Raw genomic sequence first — 19,824 nt, 5'->3', positions numbered from 1 at the left:
GCTAGCCATCCCGATACTTACCTACTCTTTCGGGGTGGTAAACTGGACGGTGAACGAACTCCTCGATCTTGATAGGTCAACAAGAAAAACGATGAACATGAATCGTAGCCTTCACCCAAATAGCTCGATTCAGAGGATATACCTTCCCCGAAGCCAGGGGGGTAGAGGATTGCAATGTTTGGAATATCAACACTATCAACAAACATTGGAAACAGCAGTAAGGGTCCTAAGAAGCGAAGATCCGCTTCTGAAGTTTGTAGCTCAGCATGAACTCGCGAACCACGGAGCCTTCCTATTCCGAGCTGCACAGAGAGCCTTGGAGAAGCTCGGTATAACCGGCGTGTCGATAGATCCTGAGCGTGCAGGAGCACCGATCACTCAAGCGGACCAAAGAAGGCTAGCAAGACTGATCCGGAAGTCTCAGTCGAATACATTACTCGAACATCATATGAGTAAGAGCCTGCACTCCATATTTTTCAGGAGTTTAAAAGACCAAGATCTGTCGGAAGAATTGTCTTTCGCCTTTCTTAAGTCGGCTAGCCTTAAGTCAGAGACGGAGGGATTTGTGATGGCGTGTCAGGATGGAGTAATAAATACCAGATGGTATAAAAAGAACATCATGAAAATGGACACCCCAACAACGTGCAGAGCGTGCCATAGTCAACAAGAAACGATTATGCACATTCTTTCCGCCTGCAGAGTCCATGCTCCATCGGGGTATATAGAGAGACACAACGCGGCACTCCGAGTTCTCTACTTCCATCTGAGGGCGGCATATGAGATAGACAAAGAACCGGTGCTACCATATGTGCCTCTGGAGATTGAAGCGGTGGCCCAGAACGAGAAAGCTCGAATATACTGGAACTATCCTGTCTCAACAACGCGGCAGATCAATGCAATAAAGCCAGACATACTTCTTTTGGACAAAGAGCTGAAGGAATTGTTCGTCGTGGAATTTTCATCCCCTGCAGAAAACAACATGGTGATGAAGGAAGAGCAGAAAAGGCAAAAATACAAAGATCTTGTTTTCGAGCTTGGAACTATGTACCCAGGTCATAAAGTCAGGATGGTTGTACTAATCATAGGATGTCTCGGAGGAATGAGAGCCAACTACGTGGAAGAATTGAAGATTATTCCGGCCTGCAGATCTTGGGCCGAGATACTAGCGCACAGAATGCAGAAGGCGGTGTTGCTTGGGTCACTGCATATCATCAGATCCCATGAACTCTAGATGCCACTTGCAGCTCATCTCTTTTGTTAAGGGACGCTGCAAGGGCCGGACGAAGAACTTCTCCGTCGAAAGTGTGAGGGGTTTTTAGTGAGTAGCCAAACAAGATCTCGGAGTCTCACACAACCTAGAGTGCGGACCCTCTGGGCGCCCATAAAGGGTTTTCCCCTCACATGAAGGAAAAAAAAAAAAAAAAAAAAATAATAAAGGTCTTTATTTCCAACAAATAGAAATCCCAAGGGGAAGTTCACCCAGAGGTGTTCTACCACTTATCCCTTGTTACAGTTGAACAATTTGGGCATAAACCATTTATAAAGATATAATAAAAAACAAAAATGAAAAATACATTTCTGAGCATACTCGATAGTTCTACACTTATCCTCGGAGACTAATTTTTTAAAAACAATTCATAGACGGCCAAGGAAGTAATTTTTTATGTCAATCCGGAATCGATTTTTGGTGAGCTGTTTCAGGTGTTCAGGTATATATCTGATTTTAAATTTAGTGAGGTAGGTAATGGTTCACTTATCATTCCCCAGAGGAATGGATTGGTCGAAGGGGGCCGATTCTACGGCCACCGCGCTTCCCAGACTTGAAACCCTCAAATTTTTATCTCTGGGGACATTTAAATTCGGTTCTGTGTAGAATTTTTCATTATTATCATGTTTCATTGCAACTTTTCTATTTTAACCATGTTCTATCCTTTTTTATTATTCGGAAGAACTAAGAAAAAAGGAAAAGTGGGCATTTTTAAAAGGCCATCGAATTATCTTTAAAACAAGGTGTCACTCAACCCTCCCCATTTGAAATTTTAAGGGTTGCTGTCATCACGCTCACAGAGTTTACAAACTGGCTGGAATCTTTGAGTGTGAAATAATACTCAATGCTGAAACCAACCCTACGAATCAAAGTTTTGCATTTTTTCTGATTTTGCAAACCGGCCGATATATTAAAGGTGATACCTTTTCAAGTTGACACACTGTATATATATTTTTAAAGTTGGTTATGACTTAACTATACTGCCACTTGCAATTACTTTCTCTACAAAACTTCTGGCAAAGTTCAAATTCCACAATAATGAAAATGTTCTTTAGTTTTTGGAACAAAATCCCTACAATTCTTATGGAAAATGGTCTATGGTGGAATTTCCTGAATTTTTCGAACCATATAACCAGCTTTCGAGATACAGAGGAAATTTTAGCACGGAATTCTTAAAAATTCAGAGCAGAAAGCGTAGGCAATATATACAAAAGATTCCCCAAATGGGCCAACAACCACCACTTTTACTGTTTATGCAATCGATAGACATAAAACACATTTTCAAATAGAATTCCTTTTTGAGGCAATAAACTCTTCCGACATTTAACATGTATATATGTAATTATATTTTTTCCGTGAAAAAAAAACAAGCAGATTTGTACTAAAAATAAGAAAACTGTCGAATCAAAAAGGCAGCATTGTGCTTAAAAGTACTCCTGCATTTCTATAAAAAAATTTAAATCCTTACCTTACGTGACACTGGACCCCCATTCAGGATTATTGAGGGGGTTGCTTAAGGCATCTCCTTCATCTACCCAACATACATTACAAAGAATTTATTACAAAAATTCCAGCGGAAGAATTCTTGAGTACGACTTATAGTAGGATGTCGATACTTCCTCCAATTAAAAAGTAATCACTTGAGGGGGTGGGATGATAATTAATTTATTGGGACATTTTAATTATGAGATTGCAATATCATGCGACTTGTTGATAAATCGCATTATCATTCTATAAAAGTTAAATCGATTTGAATAATATTTGTTGTTAATTCCTTAATTCGAACCTTCATTGTGTGTAACAGGAAAATGGTGGTGAGTGGAACATGACTTCTGTAGCGATATTTTCAGTGCTTTAGGTTTATTTCCATTCGTTTGAAGAAAATCGAATATCTATCTATTGTATTTGTCCGAATGAGAGCATCTATCATTCTTTTTTGAAATGGAATTGATTTTCACAATTCAACTTAGTAATATCTTGTTATTCACCATCTAAGAGCCTTCTGTACCTATAAAAAAATACATAAATAAATAAATAAGAATATAGCAGAATTGAAAAATTCCTGCAACCAAGACACTAATATGGATTTTTTTAAAACATATTCAATTAATTTGGATAACAAATAATTTATAATAATTAATTACCATTTTGTTATTCATATGGATATTTTGACCTGACAGGAAAACCCTCAACTCTTTTCTTTCTCTTCATATACGTATCATAAATATTGTTTAGGTGAGAGATCTGTTGAATGTGGAAACCACATACCTTTACGTGAAGGAAAATGCAAGCCTCCACAAAACCGATATGTTCGATTTGGTGAATGATCCTGAAGATCCAACTCCCATATTTCGAAGGGGTATGAAGTTCACCCTGGCCATCAGGTTCACTAATGGAGGATTTCAAGAGGGATACGATAGGATTCGCCTCCTTTTCAACTTTGGTAGGTCGTTTGAGAAATTTAGGGTGGGTTTTTGCAGACTTTGGTCTCATAAGAAGCTCAACAACTTTCATCGGTCACTTTCTTACAGGGTGGATTTTCAAAAACTTGCGATTCGGCCTATTCCGTAACTTCGAATCAACAGACTTTCTGGTACATTTCTGTTCGACGCATACCCTCATTAGTCTAGAATAATTGAAATATAATACCTGCGTAATATCGGGAGAATATATAACAGGAGATAACCTATGTTTTTAAACCAAACTTTCAAATATCTGACACCGTCCACGAGAAAATCAATTTTGTTTTTATTTTCAATTTTCATTCTCGAGTTCACTTTGAAGTGCTCCTCTTTGGAGTGCTTTTCCCTAGCGAATCATCAACTGTTTGGTTTTCTCGAATCTACAAAACAACTTCTATACGCACTCCATATCCTACGACAGTAATAGGACACCCTGATTTTTAGACTGAGGAGCTACAGGAGAGGAGATACAGGTCATTTCAGCTTGCTCATTTTTGACCCAAAAAATCGAGATTTTCGAAATTGACTTTTTCTGCTAGGGTGAGTGCTAATTATACAGCATGAGTCTTTGACTCGTACAAATATTACAACAGTAGATTCTTGAGGTCAAAAGAAATACTTTTTTGATATAATAATGGAAATAAAAATTCCGAAGGAATTGTCGTTCCAATATTGGAACGACAATTCCTTCGGAATTGTTATTTCCATTATTATATCATTCTTCCGATGCGCCCGGTTAGGCGCTTGGAGTGCTGTACGCTGTACAGTACTCTTTCTTTTTGAAATACTTTTTTTCTTCACCTTTTTTTTTCGAATCGGCCATAAAAAAAATTATTTTTAGTTCTATCTCACAAACGGTTTTATCGAATGAAATGAATTTCGAAATATAGTTCTCCATTTATTTGATGATTTTTTTACGAACACAAGATATCACTCGCATCTTCATTATGACCATTACGTGCCATAAAAATAACAAAAATTCAAAGAACCCAACTCCAACTATAAGTTGGACGCTGTCTGGTGAATATTTGAACGTTTTGTAAAATAAAAGTTTTATTCATATTTTCTTGTTGGATGCGACGTTTTCGAGTAATTTGATGTCCAAAAATTAATAAGTATTTAGTAAGTATTTGAAAAATTGAGAACTTCAGCTGAATACAACTCTGTTTAAGAGATCCACAGATGTGTAGTGTCACAGATTTAGCTAGTTATTCTGAAGGAAATGTTGTCTTTCCAGGGGTGGCACAGCTCATTATGAAAATTTAAAATGGCTATCTTCTTATCAGGGCCGATTCGAAAAAAATGGTATGGGAAAAAAGTGTATGTTTTGATCTCCAGAATCTACTGTTAAAATATTTGTTCGAGGCAAAGACTCACCCTGTAGAACCGGAGATCTCAATTGGCTCGGGGGAATATAACAGGAGATATCGCACATTGAAATTTGCAATTTTTGAAAAATTTCAACGATGAAAATCTAAACGAAGGGAGATAGGCTTTCGGAGTTGCTCACAATCGATTCAGCGTGTTCGAAAAGCTATATCTATGTATTTTCATTCCAAACTTTCGAATAGGTATCTGACACTGTTTACGAGAAAATAATTTTATTTGTTTTTCAATTTTTCATTTTCAAGTTCGCTTTGAAGTGCTCTCTGGAGTGCAATTCCCAATAGAATCGTCAACTGTTTGGTTTTCTTGAATCTACCAAACAACACACATCTAACTTCTCAAAATAACTAAGATAAAAAAATCTAACATTTTTAAATAAATACAAAATAATGTACCATTTGAAGAGGGTTTTTGACTGGCATAAAATGAATTAATATATGAAAATGAATGTGACCCTTATCTGAGGCATTTCTTTTCGATTAAAAATTTGCTTCTACCAGATATTTCGCGAGATATGACAAGAAATACGAATTTATGCAAGAAACGTGACGGCTACTTCGAGGCGAAACCGAAGGGTATTGTAGAGATTTTTTTCAGGAAGGTTGCCCGAATGTTTCAACCCAAATTTGAGGTGTTCCTAGTATGGAGAGGTGGTTCGAAAAATATACTGAAAAATTTCAATTTCAATTTCTTCTTTAGGTCCAAATCCGAATCCACTGAAATCGACGCGTGGTATTGTTGCTATTACATCTTCCAAAGTGGAAGATCAAGATGAGAAAATGTGGTATGGTAATCTACTCGCGAAAGGCGAAGATACTGTTACGCTGGAAGTAAGTACAATATTATTAGGATTATTTATAGATTAATTCTCTGCAATGATATGGTCCTTTCTTCCCGGAAAGCGGACTCAAGACCAAAGCCATAGTGTTCGAGTAGTCGGCCAACAGAACTGATAATGATTTCATTATTGCCATCAATAAATAAGTTTCAATAAACCTGGAACACAAGTATATACAGTAATGTTTCAATTTGAAAAGGTACCACCCTCAATATCAGGGCCCTCATGCAAAATCAGAAAAAATTCTAAAAGAGGTAAACTTTGTTGGGTAGGGGTAGTTTTAAACGGTTGGTTCCAGTCAATTTACATCAACCCTTTGAGCGGGATGACAGCAAACCCTTTAAATCTTAAATGGGAAGGCGGTTTCACTGGCACCTTGTTTCAAAGGTAATGGGGAATTCTCCTAAATTTGGGTTATCACTGCATATGCAAGTTTAAACTGAGGTTTTAAAATTTAAATCGCTTTGTGCGGAGTTTACGATTTGGCAACAGCGCATACAAGACAATGAAAAGAACAATGTCCGATCAGCTTGTTTATAAAATAACAGCTGTTGATCTACAGGCGCTTGCTTACTGGCGAGCTTCAACTGCAACCGGCCATAAAAATCCCATAAAATCTTACGACCTTCCTCGTTCGTCGCAGACTTCATAGACAGCCATCTTTGTCTATCTCATCAAGATAATGCATTTGTTGTCCTTTATTATCAAGGCATATTTCAGTCGATGTTGCCAGCTTGTGCAATTCTCACAAAACGCTTTAAACTTTGAATACCCATTTTTATTTTTCATTTTTAAGTGCTTAAAATAATTTCTTTTCGGAAACGGTTGAAATGGTTATTTCAAAATGTGACGTTTCAAAGATATTTCATAAAAATACATCATTTTCGTCAGAAGGAGTATTCCCTATTAGGTTGCCTTTTCAAAAATGCCATAAACTTGACCTTTTTTTTAATGGTATCCTCTTCCGTTCAGGGCACCAACTAGGTAACATAGGTTCCCCTTTCCTTGGGTATAAGCATGAAAAAAGATCATTGTCACGCCTGAGATCAAGAAAAAAATACTCACTCCACCTCAACCTATTATATTGTTATTTCAAGCAACCGATAACCGATTGAAGTATTTCCTATAGCTAAACGTCAGAATATATTTAATAAATCATTGGTCGAATCCAATTAAGGAATTCCAAAAGAATTATGCAACACTGAATATAAATATGAATGAATGACGATAGTTGAGAGTAATAGTAGACCCACTGCGTCATCTTTGTGCATTCGAATGATGTCACAATTATGAGATCACTGATGACGATGATTTTCCGTAGATTTCCATACCACCTAGCGTCCCAGTTGGAATATGGAGATTACAAATCGAAACTAGCAAAGTTGAGTCACCAGAAACGAGCAAAACTTATAATTACGAAAATGACCTCTACATACTCTTCAACCCGTGGGTCTGCAGTGAGTATGATTTTCCACATACAGTGTCAATTTGAAAAGGTATCACCTTTAGTATATAGTATATCGACCCCCATGCAGAATCAGAAAAAAATGCAAAAAGAGGTTAACTTTGGTTCGTGGGGGGACATTTTATGCGGTTGGTTCCAATCAATTTGTATCATCCTTATCTGCGTGATGACAGCATTGAACTTTCTTCAGTTCAATGGATGACAGCAACCCCTGAAACCTGAAATGGGAAGGGGGGGGTGGTTGCGTGACACCATGTTTAAAAGGTAATTCGCTTGCCTTTTGAAAAATGCAGCACACTTGGTCTTTTTGTTAGTACTTCCGAAAAATAAAAAAAAAAGCAAAAGTTGTTGTCCATAAGTTTGGACCTTAGATTTTGGAAAACTTGAACTTGAATTTCTCGGCAGGCTGTGCGTATTCTTACTATCAATGGGGAATTCTCCTCAATTTGGGTTATCACTGCAAATGCAAGTTTAAACTGAATAATTATGAGTTTCATTCATGATTTTTTCAAATGCACCGCGGGAACTATTCTAAATCATTCTTCAAATATGGGATTTTAAAATTTAAATCGCTTGCTTCCGAGTTTACGATTTGGCAACAGCGACTACCAGACAATGAAAAGAACAATGTCCGATTAGCTTGTTTATAAAATAACAGCTGTTGATTTACAAGCGCCTACTTACTGGCGAGCTTCAACTGTAACCAGCCATAAAAAACCCATAAAATTTTACGACCTTCCTCGTTCGTCGCAGACTTCATAGACTTTCTCCTTTATTATCAAGCCATATTTCAGTCGATGTTGCCAACTTGTGCAATCGACATGAAACGCTTTAAATTTTAAATATCCATTTTTATTTTTCATTTTTAACTACTTTTAATTTTAATTTTTTTGGGAAACGGTTGGAATGGATATTTCAAAATGTGACGTTTCAAAGATATTTCATAAAAAATACATAATTTTCGTCAGAAGGAGTATTCCCTATTCCCTTATATCTGGGGGCTGTGCTTCATACACAACCGACTTTGAATGTCCCCAGAGCAAAAAATCTAAAGGTGTCAAGTCTGGGGAGCGTGGTGGCCATTCAATTGGGCCTCTTCTACCAACCCATTTCTGTTGGAAATGATCAGTGAGGAGCCATTATCAATCACATCGTGAGATAAATTCTCAAAATCAAAGCACGCAATAAATCTTCAGAATCTATTCAATCGCAAGAACAGGAATTAGCAGAAAAATCGAATCCAATTAAATATTTTTACTTGTGTTAAAATGCGCAGAACTAAATTGTTCAGCGATATGTATGCCTGAAATCTACCGATGACAACAAGTTAAGGAGCAGCGATATTGCTGAAAAAATTACAAACATCTTAAAGCACTTATCCTAAATATTACATACAGGGTGTCGCTATTGAGAGCTTCGATGCAATAGAAAAATAATTTTTTTTATAACGGTAATTTCAATTTAACGTACCTGAAGATTATTTTTTTTTTAAACCGTTACTTTTAGAAAGAAACTGCAAGAGGTCTTATTTGGTAAAAATGAATCAAGCTATCAAAAATTGATTTTTCAATGGTATCATATGAATAAGGAAAAAAGTTTCTTGGGAAACATGCAAACTCTAGGCTCTTTTTAGGGGAACAAAACCAAAATTTTTTTACTGCTGTCTCGCTCCAAAAAATGTCTGCCCAATTTCATTGCTGGCAGAGGCTGCTAGAGCCGAAAAAAAGTTGTGTGAAAGACCCACACTCTGTTTTCTCTAATAAAAACAAATTTTTCTATATATTGAATGTTATAGAGGATCTGGTGTATATGCCGGACAAGAGATTTTTGGACGAATACGTTCTTCAAGAAGTTGGTAAGATCTGGGTCGGAGCTTACGGAAGTGCCAAAGGAAGGGAATGGGTGTTTGGTCAATTCAACGCATGTGTTCTACCAGCCATTATGCTGATGATAGACAGGAGCAATTTGCCACATTCGAGGTGAGAATTTTTGAATTCTGACCTATTCATATTATCTCCTACATATGCCAATCAATTCAACCAATTGGTTGAAATTTTTTTAATCGAAATCAATTTTATTGATTTTATACCAATTTCTTCAATTTCCCATAACTTTCAAACCACATATGTATATTTTGATAATATTTGATTCGTTTTTTTCCACAACAACTAGTTCATACTGAATTTTTTTCAGGTCCGGCCTAGGAAAAACCGGAAAATAAGATTGAATTGAAGAAAACAGCCTGTATATCAAAATTCCTTTTATTTGATATGATATTCGAGTAAAGGAGAAGAAACTAAAGGGAACAAGGGATTTCTCTTACTTCCGCATACGATTTAAATACTCAATTAATCTTGTCAAATCTGAATATCTATGTATTCAGACAGTTTAGTCACAAACATGTAACATTTATTTTATTCGGTATTTAGTAATTTTCCCATTTTAATTAAATCTTCAGCCTCTCATCAGGCCCTTGAAAAAAGGGGAAGGAACAGATTTGTATTTGGATTAATCTGTGATCATTTCGAGTAATTTTACCTCTGAAAACGATAAAAAAAAATTATTAGATATCAGACCTCTGCTCAAAAGCAGAGGTACAAATATTGTTACATGTTTGTGACCCGAAAAATTGAATTAAATTGGTAAATTTGATAAATACCGAATGAACTTTAATTTTTTTGAAAATTTGGTTACTGTGATATCTGAATACATATTCAGATTTGACAAGATTAATTGAGTATTAAAATCTCATGCGGATGTACGAAAAATACCTTGTTCCCTTTAGTTCTTTTTGCTTTTTTCGATAATCCTTTCAATTTCTAGGAATTTTGATCTCCAGAGTGTATTTTTGGGTTGAACCTTATTTATCAATTTTTTCTAGGAAGGACCAAAAAAAAAATCATTTACTATGTCAGTATGAATTAGTTGTTGCTGAGAATGAACGCACCAAGTATCATCGAAATATATAGGATGGTTTCAAAGTTATGGGTAAATTGAAGAAATTGACAATATCAATAAAACACTGTATCTCGATTATATAGAGAGATAAACCCTTTGAATATTGGTTATTTTAACTCCCCTTGTGTCCTCTATGACCTCTATCTACCCTTAGCTTCCGCCCATTTACCAGGCAATGAATCACCTTTTATAATATGAAAATTCAATTCATACTACTTCCCTTCATTTCTTTTCAAGTCGCGGAGATCCTGTAAAAATATCACGAATGATCTCCAAAATGGTCAATAGTAACGACGAAGATGGAGGAATTCTTATCGGGGATTGGAGTGGTGATTATTCAGATGGTACAGCCCCATCAGCTTGGACAGGATCAGTTGCTATCTTGCAAGAATATTTGGACACCCAAGAACCAGTTCCGTACGGACAATGCTGGGTGTTTGCCGGTGTTGTCACTACAGGTATGGAAGTTTTTTTGAGTACTTATTGGGAACACTTCTTGTTGAAGTTCTTTTATTATTGTGAACAGAAAATAAGGTCATCCGCCTACTGTATGTTTAAGGGGTGTGTTCAAGGGTTACCTACCTTAAAAACCTTCCTTACTTTTTGCAAGATGCAAATTTGCAGTTAGAAACCTCATTTCTTGAAACCTCTGAGTGTTTGTCAAAAAAAGTAGTCTTGGTCTAATGCCATAAAAATAAACATTTCCAAGAAAAACGGCCTGAGAGAGTAGAAAACACTGACGATTTTTGTAAACATTTTTGTAATATTTTATGTGAGTGAAGTCCTTCACAATTCTGCTGAATTGTGGTTGTTCTGAGCTGCTTTGTGATTTTGGAATTTTTCTTCATTCTATACGCTTCTCAAGATATTTCACCAAATGTATAAAACGAGCCTGACCAAGGGCGGTCCTACGGGTGGCTAAAGAGGGTAATACCCCCCCCCCCCCCCCAGAACCCATAACGAATTCGATTTTTTAAATTTTTCATATGAAAAAACTAAGAAAAAACAATATAATAATTAAATGAAAAGGATTCCTTGTACAATTTTAAGAAAAAAAAATGGAACTCCAAAAGCTACCTAGAGATACCTACAGGGTGTTAGTTGAAGTCTTAATTTGAATACTGACTTGCGATGTTGTGACTCATTTTTGTTGTATTCTTATCTAATTTCCCGGAAAATCGAGAATTGTGGATTATTGAGGTCAAACGAAACTCTTTTTCCTTTACCATCTTTTCCGAAACGTCTCTGTTTAAAAGATAGAGACTGTTGAAAAACCATAAAAAAATTTTATTTTTAGTTCTACCTCTCTACCTCACAAACGGTTTTATCGAATGAAATGAATTTCGGAATATATTTTGTCATTTATTTGATCAATCTTTTTCGAACACAAGACATCACCCACATCTTCCAGTTTTCTCATTATGTCCACGTACCATAAAAATACCAAAAATTTAAAGAACCAATGCAACTCTTGAAACTATAGTTGGACGCTCCCTAATTAATATTTGAACGTTTTGTGAAATAAGATATTCTCCATATTTTCTCGTATATAATGTACCGTTTTCGAGTAATTTGATGTTCAAAAATTAAAAAATATCTGTGAAATTTGAAAAATTAGTTACTTTGGCTCAATACAACTCTGTATAAGAGATCCACAAATGTGTAGTGTCACAGATTTAGCTAGTTATTCTGAAGGAAATTTTGTTTTTCCAGGGGTAGCACAGCTCATTATGAAAACTTAAAATGGCTATAGGTATATCTTTTTATCAGGGCCGAATCGGAAAAAATGGTATAGGAAAAAAGTATATTTTTTGACCTCAAGAATCTACTGTTAAAATATTTGTACGAGTTAAAGACTCACTCTGTATAAAGAGAAGAGACTTTCTCAAAAATTCGGCACAACTCAGTACATGTTTAGTACAATCTATTTCTCAGGTTGAAACCCTAGTTTTAAAACTACGAACTACGAAAAGTATTGTGCTGGCCCATTTTGTGAAATATTCAGAAAAACATTTGGAACAAAGAGGAAATTTCAACAGCCCAAACCGGCACAGACCTAGCACAATCGACACAAAAATTTTCTTGCCTTTCAATTTTATCGAAAACGTAAGAAAAGTACCCATTTTTGACAACTCATATCTCTGACTGAGTGCATGTTTAACTCCATGTTTCTTCCCGAAATATAAGTGTTTTCGGACAAGGAATTCCCTCCGCGTCTTTAGAAAACACCCTTCAAAAAATACAAAAAAAAAATTCTCGCCTCTACTTTACTGAGTGATATATCTGGACCTAAACATTTTCTATTCTACAATAAAGATTAAAACGAATCTATTGCCATCTATCGTCTAGAATAGACCTAAGGAATACCTCTTACTCTTAATACCATTTCAGTTTGCCGAGCTCTTGGTATACCATCAAGAGTAGTCTCCAACCTGGTGTCAGCTCACGATGCGAATTCCAGTTTAACAATCGACAAGTATTATAACAAGGAAGACGAACCGATCGAAGGAGATCCAAACAATCCAAATGGCGAAGACTCCATCTGGAATTATCATGTTTGGAATGACGTTTGGATGGCAAGGCCAGACCTACCTTCTGGTAAGCTCCAGAATCATTCCAGTGAAAGAAATGAAATTTTGGAGAGAATTTCTTGGACATTTCGATATCTTTTCAGGATATAAACATTTCATTTTTTCCTCTCCCTTATTTGAAACGAAGGGTATCACTGTGAAAATATCGAACTGTCCAAGCGATAAGTAACCTGGACATTTTTTTCACTCAAGAGCCAAGTAGTATTTCATCTTGGTCAATGCTCTTGACCCAAGTTCTAAGTTGTAGAAACTAAACATAACATTTCTAGGTTATGGAGGATGGCAAGCCATCGATGCCACTCCTCAAGAACCATCAGCAAATTTCTACCAATGTGGTCCAGCTTCGTTGGAGGCTGTCAAACAAGGAGCTGTTTGCTACAACTACGACGTTGAGTTCATGGTATCTTCCGTCAACGCAGATGTCTTAAGGTGGAAGGAAGACCCCCATCATGTATTGGGATACACTAAAATCTACTGCAATAAGTACCAGTAAGTCATCATTTTTCGATTGCTAGGGAAAGACAGGGCAGCATATTTCACTTCTTTTATGTATTCGTGAAAGAGACATTATTCAACATATCGCTCCAAAGTTTGGATGCTCTAGCCCAGCGAGCACAAAAACATCTCAGAGATGTTAAAACTAAGAGATTTCGAGACATTGAACATCCACTGCGATGTTCTGTTTATACATGAATAGAACTTTTATAGAACAGCCAATGTCCGCCGCAGGCGGCTATTATATGGATGTCCCTGGGATGTCACAAAAAGAACTACTCAGAAGTTTTTTTGATAGCCTTTTCATGTACACAATAGAACATTTCTAAAGCGCTTTGCGCACACGAAATCGCTGTTTGTAAGACTTTATGTAAAATTCTTTTGTGAGGCCTTTTTTTTTTTCATTTGAATGTTTGAGGATACCACATTCTATTTTAAATGAACTACAAAGTTTTTAAATGAAATACAGAATACTATATAAGAATAAAAATATTTTAATGATACTCCAACAGGTACAAAAGGAAAAGAAATCACATTTCACATAAAAAATTGAACAACAAAAAACAATTGATAAATATTATACTACAGAAAAGGAGAATAAACAAAAAATATCTCACATTCAATAAAACAAACATAAATAACCAAAAAGAAATATCACATTTAACATAAAAAAAAACAGAAATAATAGAAAACAAACTGATTATAATATTAGATGTACCGAAAGGGAAAATGAAAAAAAATTTATGAAAAATTTATTTTCCCTTCATTTTATCGTCCCTCCTCCTCTGGCTAATATGCCGAAACCAATCTTTGGCATAAAGTTCGAATACTTTCCTATTGATTTGGAATTTTTTATGGATCACATCTACAAAATAAAAACAACTCAAACAATTAATTCACAAAATATATGAAGGTTAAGATGATTTTTTCCAATTAAAATAAGAGAGAAAATAGCTGCATGAAAGGATCTGGAAGATTTGAGTTGTATATAGCTCCTGAACAGGTTGATTTGCGAAACGATTTTATTTATTTAATTATTTGTACTGGTATTTAAAGATGGAACAATTTAAAGGAGTTTTCAAAAACAAGAACTTTTCTGGGACAATTTGAATTATTTTGTGATTCACAAGTGATGAATGATTATTATCATCGTCGGAAGAGTAATCTTACAATCTTGCAAAATATATCAACGGCAGAGATAGATTATCGAAATATGTTGAAATCCTCGATGATATGGCTTTAAACTTTATAAAGTTATTTCTTGAATAATTATAATAACCTTCCATATACCATTCGATTATTCCAACCAAAATACAATGATCTCTTATACCTAGTCCCAAATACACAAATAATATTAACCACGCAGCGTGGATTCTTTTGAGGTTATATGTATGTTTCTGGACATTATACTATACATTTAATTCATGTAATACTTACTTATTAATTGTATTTGGTTACTATGAAGAGATCGATCCTAAATTCACAATCAAAACCAACACAGAAGTAGTTACTATTATACAAGTCACCAATCAACTTTCAACTCCGAACAGTCCACAGTCCAAACTACGAAGAAAGTGGAAATGGCGGCAAAATGAAATAGGTCAATTGTATATTGTTTATTTGGAATAAACCCCCCAAGGCAAACTATGCGACGCCAAGAGAAGATATCCACACGTTTACATTATTTTCAACACGACAGTACCTCTCAGTAGGTAGACGAAGAAATGCCACAGATGGCACAGATCAGAACAAATAAAGATTTCCAATAGCCTTTGGAGACCTCTTTGGGAAGTGCATATTACGTTTCAAAGAAACATCCTCATGCCAACATTTTCGAAACATCCCAAAACATCCCTGGGATGTTTGTGCTCGCTGGGAGGTAGGTAGATGTACGAAGCACAACTGTATACCAGAGATATATCTATATCTCTGCTGTATACCGATGGTATTAATCTGTTCGGCGAATTCCTCTGACGTTTAAATCATAGAGGACAGCTCTAAATGCATTAAAGTATTTATAGAACAGTGAAAGATCGCCCCAGTCCAATGCGACAAACGCTTGGCTATATTGGAGTCACCTCTATCAGAAGAATAGTCTTTTTCTGGACAGAGTCAAGCTGTACGAGGGAAGTTACTGCTGGAGCACAAAGCACACCAAACATGGAAGCAGTATTCTAATGCCTTGGTAGAGTATTTCTTAGTTGTTCTAAGGGTGAAAAATATTTTGGAGCTCTGAAAAAATTGCAGTTTTTTTCCAGCAACTACGAAGTCACCACGTGACTGCAAATCCCAAGACATTCCCTACGCTTATTCATTGACTTTAGCCTTGCGGCTTTCACACTGCTCTCCAGAGGAAAATTCACTAATCCCAGATATCTCAGATATCAAAAGGATTAAGCCTTGTTGGAGCCCTTTCCAGGTTTTCGGGCTCGTGGTGGTGGTCGGGTCCGGGTCGCTCCTCGGCTCCCTGCCGCCGGTTGGATTCCTGCTCCACCCGCACTTCCTGTCGGAGCAGACGGTGTTCCTCTGAATTTCCCATGTACTTGCGTACAGTTCTCGCCGTTCCCAGCAGTACCGCCTTCTGCATGGCTCTATAGATATTTTCGTCCAACTGAAGTTTCCCCAAGTTCTATAGTAGTTTCTTCGGTATCAGGCCTGTAGATGATATGACAATAGGGATCGTCTTGATATCTTTCAGCTTCCACTGTCTCCTAGTTTGTTCCCGGAGATCTCTGTACTTTGAAATTTTTTCAGTGTGCCTATCTAGAAGATTGTTATTATTTGGAATCGCCACATTGATGAATAGGGCTCTGTCCTCATCCTTATTGAGCAATATGAGGTCTGGTCTATTGTGGGTTATTTTCCGGTCTATGAGAACCTTGGTGATATATTTCATGTAGTTCCTTGTTGGAATCACCTGATCCTGGATGGCGAGCATGAAGCCCTCTGTCTCAGGAAACAACCTTCCGGAAGTCAACCAGTAGTTCGACGCAGATATGTCGACGTAATCATGGTTGACCTCGTTCTGGTGCCTTTTTACTTTCTGCAGAGTGTTCGACGGTTTCCAAGTAGTCCTGCTGTAGCTTTAACGGTGTGGAACTATCAGCAACACAAACTATTTGATGGAGTCCTGATGAAGCAGCCTTGCTAGGAAATATTTTCGAAGTCCTTCAATTTCCTGGGACATACGGTTGGACAAATCAACAATTCCTCTACCCCCAAGATGTCGTGACAGCCTGGTCCGTTCTATTGAGCTTTTGGGGTGATGTTTATTGTGTTTAGTCAGCATCGTCCTTATTTTTCTCTGTAAGGCTGCTAAATCGGTGGTGGTCCAAGAGATGATACCGAAGGAGTAGCTCAGCGCCGAGCAAGCGTAGGAATTAATAGCTTTTATCAGATTCTTGCTGTTAAGGCCAGTTCTCATTATCCTCCTCAATCTTCGGGTGAACTCCTCCGTTAGTTCTTTCTTCGTCTGGCTCTGATTGATTTTTCTTGCCTGTTTTATGCCCAGATGCTTGTATGTGTCTCCTTTCTTTAATGCTTCAATTTCATTATTATTATTATTGGCAACGGAATTGTGGGACTTTTGTTTGAACTCACCGATTATTTGAAGCTCTCAAGGTTCTTGGAACCCCAGTCAGTTGAAGTTTAGGCTGAGTGCTGACACCACATCTTGTCTCCTGTGTGTTCAGGAATGTGGAGCTTATTTTAAACTATCATACATAAATGATTCACCATGCTGTTGTTTCTTCGCAGTCATTTCATATCATTTTAGTATTCAATTCGTTCGATGATAATAGAAATAAAATCTCCTATTTTTTTCAGCATCGGCAGAATAATCCTTACCAAGAAACCATTCGTCTACGATCCAAATGGAGACAGGGATAGGGAAGATATCACTTCTTCCTACAAACAGAAAGAGGGTACAGAAGCGGAAAGGCTATCTTTGTATAACGCTGTTCGAGGATCAGAAATGGCCAAAAAGTAAGTAAAATGAAAAAATTTAAAGAATAAGTTCTACCCCTTGGGATCTACATTCTGATAAAAAATTCTAAATCATTGACGACGACTTTAAACGGAAGACTAGCAATGTATTCTACCTAAGTATACCACTTTGGCGTTGGTGACTATGAAAAATTTTAGATTCTTCGCAATGCCAGATCGCGAAATGGAAGACATGGAATTCGAATTGAAAGACATAGACAAAGTGATGATTGGAGAAACATTCCAAGCAACAGTCACCATCAAAAACAAGAGTAAAGAAGTTAGGCACATAGGAGCAGCCATCACAGCTTATAGTGTATACTACACTGGAGTCAAAGCTCAACTCATAGAGAAAGCTAAAGGAGATTTTTCCATGCCACCTGGAGCAGGTGAAATTTTACTTATGGAAATTATTAGTTTGAAACTATTTTTTTGAATATGTTACATTAGAGCTCAAAATTATCATTCAAATTGCGTTGAGCCATTGAGTATTAAACCCACTGATGAGGGATTTAATACTCAATGGTTAAGCTCAACATTTGATAGGGATCGCTGACCTTCCATCAATTTATTTCAGGAATATTCGCTTCAAAATATTTCTTCTTTTGATCAGATACCAAATTATGTTTAGTTGTTTTTTAACAGGCTGAAGGGTTTCATAGGAATTTTTTTTACAAGCATTGTACTCTTGGACGCATACTTTTTATAAGGAAATTTAAGGAATTTCGAGACAAATTGGTCCAACAATACAGCAAAGCGTTAAATAACTGCAGAACAAGATTGTTGATCGGTTGTTCTAGAGAAGACAGTTTTCTAAATATCTAGACACCGGAGAAAAAATTTCTTCTTGGCATGACTGATGCATCAATGTTGCTTCCATTTCTTCAATTATTGTCAATTCAAATCGAACATATGCTTTCAAATGAGAAAAAAATGGTTTAGCAAAAAATATTCATGTTTTTTTATGCACTATCTGCAACATACTTGAAATAATCGATTTCAAAAGGCAAGAGATTGATAAAGTGAAAAAAAATATTATAAAATCAACTTAAAATATCAGTTTTTCCTAGAAGAACACATGAATAACAGATACTTAGTATTACTTAACAAAAGCCACGAATAAAGAGAAATTTATATGTGATCCCTATCAATATAATTGTTTTTGCGTGAGGTCCATTATTTTCGACACCCTCACATAAACAAATAATTTGGAATATGATTATTTCTTACAGTTGAAACTATGAAAATGACTATCGCTCCAGTAAAATATTTGGACAAGCTAGTGGAGTATGGCATGGTAAAACTTTATGCAACGGTTACCGTCAAAGAAACCAGGCAAACTTGGGCAGATGAAGACGACTTTCAAGTCATAAAGCCGCCAATAAGGATACAAGTAAGTAACAAAGAATGTTTTCAACTTTAGGGATGAAAACCAATAAAGTAGACTGGTGTGGACTTATATTAGTGTTCTGTGGTGTGGACCGGACGTTACCGAGGACCACCATGCTTGACATACCATTAATATACTTGATAAACATTTATCAATTCTGCTAAATTAAATAAAATCTGAAGCGTTTCCATTCCTAGCAACTATAAAACTTCTTCCACCTGCAGATGCTGTTGGAGTAGCAAAACACTTATTGAATTTAACAAAACTCATTATAGTATAGAAATCGTGGCATCAATTTAAATTTCAGTTAAAACCGCTTTGTCTGCCTTGTTGAATTTTGTGTTACATTACTCTCAAGCATGAATAACCTGTTTCAGATTCCGGCAGAGATTCCGCTACAGAAGAACACCACTATCAGTTTAGGATTCAAGAATCCACTTAACATGGTGCTAACAAAATGTAAATTCTACATCCACGGACCGGCCCTTCTCAAGAATTACATTTTAGCATGTCCTGACGTTCAACCCCAGCAAGATATCTCAATTGCTGCAGGTATCAACCCGAGGAGTTTGGGAGAACAAGTTTTGGTTGCAACCTTCCATTCAGCTGAACTTCATGATGTTACTGGTTCTGTTAAAATCCATGTGTACTAGATGACTTCAGATATTTGCGATTTAAAATTGAGCTTATTATATTTTCATCAGTGTTCAATAAAAAAAAATTTGACATTCTCGTTAAGTGAAACAGAAACTATTGTAATGGATGATTATTAGACTAAAATAAAACCTCAAGTTTTTCAGTTTTTCTTATTGTATTTTCAAACTAAGGAACTTGCCATGGTATACATCTGTGTTTTCCGATATCATTAATCCCAAGATCTAAACCTAATTGGCTATCAACTCAAGTAATTTTTTTGTTAAAAATACTATGTTCTACCAGCATGGCTCAGCAACTATGCCTTCAAAGTTGCCAAGTATGAAAAAATGAA

The 19,824-nt window shown here is 36.2% G+C and overlaps 1 protein-coding gene across 1 annotated transcript; it reads left to right on the top strand.

The window, feature by feature from the left end:
* The first annotated feature begins 3,006 nt into the window (after nt 1-3,006).
* On the top strand, nt 3,007-19,632 carry LOC123311989 (hemocyte protein-glutamine gamma-glutamyltransferase-like). The gene is made up of 12 exons (XM_044896153.1): nt 3,007-3,081; nt 3,503-3,710; nt 5,815-5,945; nt 7,275-7,410; nt 9,214-9,397; nt 10,614-10,834; nt 12,768-12,974; nt 13,237-13,456; nt 17,288-17,446; nt 17,606-17,835; nt 18,679-18,839; nt 19,214-19,632. Exons 1-12 carry the CDS (start codon nt 3,076-3,078, stop codon nt 19,487-19,489), a joined length of 2,139 nt encoding a protein of 712 aa, XP_044752088.1. The 5' UTR covers nt 3,007-3,075; the 3' UTR covers nt 19,490-19,632.
* Nucleotides 19,633-19,824: the final 192 nt, after the last annotated feature.

This window comes from Coccinella septempunctata, chromosome 1, assembly GCF_907165205.1.
Source record: "Coccinella septempunctata chromosome 1, icCocSept1.1, whole genome shotgun sequence".
Classification (NCBI taxonomy): Eukaryota; Metazoa; Arthropoda; class Insecta; order Coleoptera; family Coccinellidae; genus Coccinella; species Coccinella septempunctata.
The sequence above is the reverse complement of the archived record's forward strand: the minus strand, read 5'-3'. Positions and strand labels throughout refer to the sequence as shown.

Coding starts and splice junctions, on each gene's coding strand:
- LOC123311989 (XM_044896153.1), top strand. Junction 3,711..5,814: donor TCGCCTCCTTTTCAACTTTG/GTAGGTCGTTTG, acceptor TTTCTTCTTTAG/GTCCAAATCCGAATCCACTG. Junction 5,946..7,274: donor AAGATACTGTTACGCTGGAA/GTAAGTACAATA, acceptor GATTTTCCGTAG/ATTTCCATACCACCTAGCGT.